Source organism: Alosa pseudoharengus, unplaced genomic scaffold (assembly GCF_046254945.1).
Source record: "Alosa pseudoharengus isolate Yale_2024_CS ecotype anadromous, Long Island Sound unplaced genomic scaffold, YU_APseudo_1.1 YU_APseudo_1.1_scf_8, whole genome shotgun sequence".
Classification (NCBI taxonomy): Eukaryota; Metazoa; Chordata; class Actinopteri; order Clupeiformes; family Clupeidae; genus Alosa; species Alosa pseudoharengus.
Window position 1 is genome coordinate 37518058 of NW_027468870.1, and position 5000 is coordinate 37523057.

General features: G+C 48.2%; 1 protein-coding gene across 3 annotated transcripts in view; it reads right to left on the bottom strand.

Moving 5' to 3' along the window:
• The window catches only part of abr (ABR activator of RhoGEF and GTPase), a 138661-nt gene that overhangs the window by 45764 nt on the left and 87897 nt on the right, over positions 1–5000 (bottom strand). For all 3 annotated transcript variants that reach the window (XM_076274762.1, XM_076274763.1, XM_076274764.1), the window contains one exon: positions 37–134. In XM_076274762.1, the coding sequence (XP_076130877.1) occupies positions 37–134 (98 nt within the window). The remainder of the gene's footprint in view (positions 1–36; positions 135–5000) is intronic.

Consider the following 5000-nt stretch of genomic DNA (forward strand, 5'->3'; position numbering starts at 1 on the left):
GTTGTCACTGACAAATGTAGTGAAACAAACACTCACCTCATTCCAGGTAGGCTCTGTGGTGTCTCGGAAGACACGGGTCTTGGCCTTGCCGACGTAATACCCAAAGGAGTCCACTTCCAGAGTACAATACAGATCTAGATTGAGAACAGGAACATTGAGAAAATGGGGGAGAAGGGTGCTGTTAGAACATGGGGTATACCTGTATGAATAACATACATCCCAAAATGTCTTCTTATTCTCATTTAAACATATATTAAAATGATACAGTGCCCTAAACAGACCATGCAACCAATCTTCTTAATAATCAATAATGGAGCAGGTTTATGAGCTGCTGAGCCACACGTCTGAGCTTTCCTTGAGCCATGTGTTAAGTGGCGCATGTCATACATAATGACATAAAAATCAGGCCGGGAGAAGTCATTAAAATAAAACTGTGGGAAGGGTCGAGCCACTGACAATTTTCCATCAAAATGTGTGGCCATTAATTAGCCAAACTGCCCATATGTGTCAACGTCGACAAAGCAAATGTAGTGATAGGCGAGGACTTTTCAGCCATGACAGACACACACACACACACACCCACCCACCCACACAGACACACACACACACACACACACACCCACACAGGCACACATAAACACACACAGACACAGACAGCTATTTCCTGGGGGGCTACGAATAACTTAGCCCAGGATAGGAAGGCGTCAGCTGTGCTAATGCACTCATTTATAGGGCTGCCATGCGTTTACACAGAGCCATGTCATTAGGGAGGCTGCCCCCCACACACTGCGCCATGGCCCAGCTCCATTGATTGGACCGCGCACCCCCCCCCCGCCTCCCTCGACAGGTTGATGGATGGCTACACACGGTGACCTTTGACCTGTGTGAGATGTGCTGCTTTAGCAGAGAGGAGGGGGAGAAACATCTCTCCACCTGTCTTACAGACACCACTCAATTTTCACAAAGGAGTTTAAGGTTAACCATCAGGATCAACTAGGCAGAATGCAGGGATGTGAAACCAGATGTTTTTATGGGCCATATTTCACAAGTACAGTACATATAACCTACCTATGTGTTGACTACAAAAGGATTATATTTGGACAGTGAAATAATTTGTGTTGTTCTGACCTTTAATCTAGAAACTAAGCACAATGAAATGCACTCTTTCAGGTGAAACAACTCTGTTACAGCTCTCCACTGGTTCTATCAAGTTTCATTTTCTAGTGGCTATGCCTGACTTGGCACTTGCCACAAATCTGATTATGTTATTTCCCATGATGCTCAGTGGTAACATCCCCGACCAAAATGAATTTCCACTGCCGATGTCCAGACCAAAGTGAACATTACAGTATGTACATGGTCTTGGAAAACACCGAGCTAGCTATTCCTGCTCAGAATGAGTGAATTTAAATGTCTGACCTCTTAAGGGGTCAATTACATTTTCAGACTAGCCTGCTGACCTTGTCATAATGCTAGGAAGTCAAGGTTAAGCACTCGCAAAGCAAATGTCGAGTCAACGCTGAAGGAGACTCAGAGGACTACTGAGGCAGGAGTCTTAGGAGCACCGATGACCCCTGAGGAGAGGAGGACTCTGCCCTGACCGCTCCGCTATCTCCCCACCAAACGAGCTGCAGGAAGGAATCTTCCGCTAAAAGCCCCCAGGCCAGTTTAACAGATTAACCAGCAACAAGCCTCCTTCTTTCCGAGCGTCCCATTTCTTGAAGGCTTTACTGGCCCGGCCGCGAACACTAAAAGGAGAAAAGCAGGTCAAATACATATCCTCTGGGCCCGCCGAGGTTTCAGATTTTAGTACCGAGGCACAGAAACCCACTTCTGTTGAGGAGGACAGAGGGGGGAAAAAAGAACTTCAAAAGATGAGCCAGACGGGGAAGTTGGCCCAGGCATCTCAGGGGTCTGTGCCGAGGTGTCAGGTTTGCAGTCGACGCAGCGATAACGCGCTAAAGTGCCCGGGTGCTTGGGAGAGCAGACTGGAGCCTGGAGCCATGCGGAGAACAGCTCACTTTCCATTCAGCTGACTGGCATTTGGGAAAGTGTAAAGATCTTACGGCGGAGCTATTTCTGCTCTCGCACAAAAAACAGCCATAAAGTGCCCGTCATTGGTCAGGGTAAAACACCGGGGAGGTCAGTGGCGAGAGAGGCGGCTGATAAAGAGCTAGAAAAATGCAAGACTGCAGTGCATTTAGCTGACGATTAGCTTACACAGAAATGTCATCATCCTCCTCAAGGAAAGCAAGTCAGGATTTGTTTTTGTATGTGAAGAAGAGGGAACATGAGTTGGAGCAAATGAATATTTTATTGAGACTGTAGTCCAACCCCATGTTAGATGTCCCTGGCTGTAACACACAGTGCATTTCATGTTCACTCTCTCCTCCCTCATCATGCCGTGGGCAAGTGAGCAATTACAACTTGACGTCAAGGATGTTTGGGTGGTGTGACCGCAGTGCCCACAAACTGGTGGTCAATGATTAGTGTTTGTTATGTTGCACGTACGTATGTATGTACACACACACACACACACACACACACACACACACAAATGAGCTCTGACATCTCCACTTCAGTCTCTGCACGTGAGCTGGTGAAGGTTTTACCTTTCACAGTCAAGGAGCCTTAAGGAGACCCCCCCCCCCCCCCCGTGTCTCAGCGTCTCAAGGCCTTCGTTGCCGACTGGATAAATGTCAGGATGTCCGATCACCGGGGGTGGTCATTATTAGGGGGGTGCACACAGATAAAAGGGAAATGAAACGACTCTGTGAGAAAATCCCCCTGTCTGTGCAGGTTCACAGGACCCATACCTTCAGCCGCAACTCCCCCCTCCAGCACTGCTGGTGAATGTGTACAGTTTGTGGACGCACATGGGAGGGCTCACCTACTAAAGCCAGCCCCGACCCCGTCACAGTAGAGTCTTTTGTAAGACTGATACAGGAAAGAGGGGACGAGGGCACAATTTCAGACAGGAAAGAGTCTAATCTAATTCATTTGGACGGGATCCGGAGTGATGGCATTAATAAAAAAGAGAGTTGGAGGGGGGCACGACAAACTCTCAAAGAGGAGAGAATAAAATAAGCTCTGGATTAGATTAAGAACAGGAAAAGGGGAACTGTCTGAGAGAGAGAAAATTCATCAACCGCGACTGAATAACAAACCTGAACCAAACACACAGCACTGTACTTCTGCATGGGGAGAAAAGAAGATCATTTGAGAGTCTACAGTAACTGAACACCACCAGGGAATAAAGGCTGGGATAAGCTGATGCTAAGATACTGCTTGAACATTCTAGACCAGTCAGCTTCTAACTCTTTTCTTGCTCACTCTCTTTCTCTCTCTCTGTAGGATCCAATCAAATCCCTTCCCTTATGTCCACAACCCAGTTTTCTGCCGTTGCCCTGAGCGCAGATTTGGTTTAGTTTCCTTTCGGAGGAGCCTGGGCTCAGCGGGGGCTCCGGCGAGGCTGGCGCACGTTTCTCCGAGACCGGCTCGCTCACAACCTGAGGAGTCAGATCCCACCGATGAGGAGCCGACTAACAGCAGCCAATGTGCAGTGTTGTCTTGCAAAATGAATGAAATGAAGCTGGTGTGGTGGCGGAGACGCCTGGTTTGCACCTCATGTGAGTACATGAAGGTGACATGCCCCAGTGTTCACGGAGCAGATGTCTCCTGGTTTCATCCAAATTTAGCATGACAACAGCAGGAAAAAAATAAACTTCATACATAAATAAGTGCACAGAGATATCACACCCGCAAACACAGACACACACAGACATGCACAGACATGCACACAGGCACGCACGCACGCACGCACGCACGCAGACACCTCTTTTCCCCTTTTTGCACACAAAACCAGCAAATAGCAGACAGATGAGGGAGAGGTGTGTGCAGTGCAGTGGCTATGCCTCTGAAGCCAACTTAAAATGTCGCTGACAAATGCACACCACATGCTTCCCACAGAGGAAAGAACAAAAGAACATAAACAGTTGCTGGCATCCTCCTCCTGCAATGTGCCCTCTAAAAACAGCATCATGGAACAAGCCACTCTTGTGAAAGAGTAGAACTAAAACACACTGAAATGCTCTACTGTGGCCTGATGCTTAGCAGGGACACACTGAGACTCCTTTCCAGATTTGAAAGGACCTTCAGGGATTCTGGCACGTCATAATAGATGTCCTGATCAAAACAATGCTAGCTGTGCTTATGCTCTTTATACACGGCAGGTATTAGTTATGACACACACTTGTCTATCCCTCAATGTCTGGTAATCATCAAGTGTACAAGAAAGCTTATTAAAATGTACTATGACTCCAAACCGAGGGAGAGAGTGACCTAAAATGACCTTAAACAAGCAGTGTATATAGCAGGCATGACTGTGATATGACCAGGGGTCTAAGCTGAGGCAGGCACACCCTGGCACTGCACTAAAGAAACCATGACTAATGTCCAGGTGCAGCTTTCTCAATCCAGTGGATGCATGACCAATCATACACTACTAAAGCGCTTACTCAGACTCTGTTATAGAAATAGCAGCTCTACGGACCGACTGCTGTTATTTTTGTCCTGTCATCTTTAGCCTCTTAGTATATCTCTGAAGCTTATATAACAACTCCCTCTCCCTCCCTCTTTCTTACACACACACAGACACACACGCATTTACTTCCGGAAGGTCGCACGCATCCCTGCAGCAAATCTGACAGCTGATTGTGTGTAAGCTGTGTCTGCGGGGATGGGGTGTGGTGAGGGGTCATGCTGGGGTCATGCTGAGGCGAGGTCAAGAGCAATCACAAACTCCACACACCCAACACTGCCCAACACTGCCTCCGCTCCCTCCTCCTCCTCCTCCACCCGGCTACTTTCCCTTGGCCATGTGTGTCCTCAGGGGGCTTCCGTAGAAAGGCCTCCCTCCACTTTGCATCAGCGGCTCCCCCTGAGCTCTGTGGCTTGCCCCTGGACATGAAAGGCCTTGCAGGAATGCAGGGCTGCGGTCA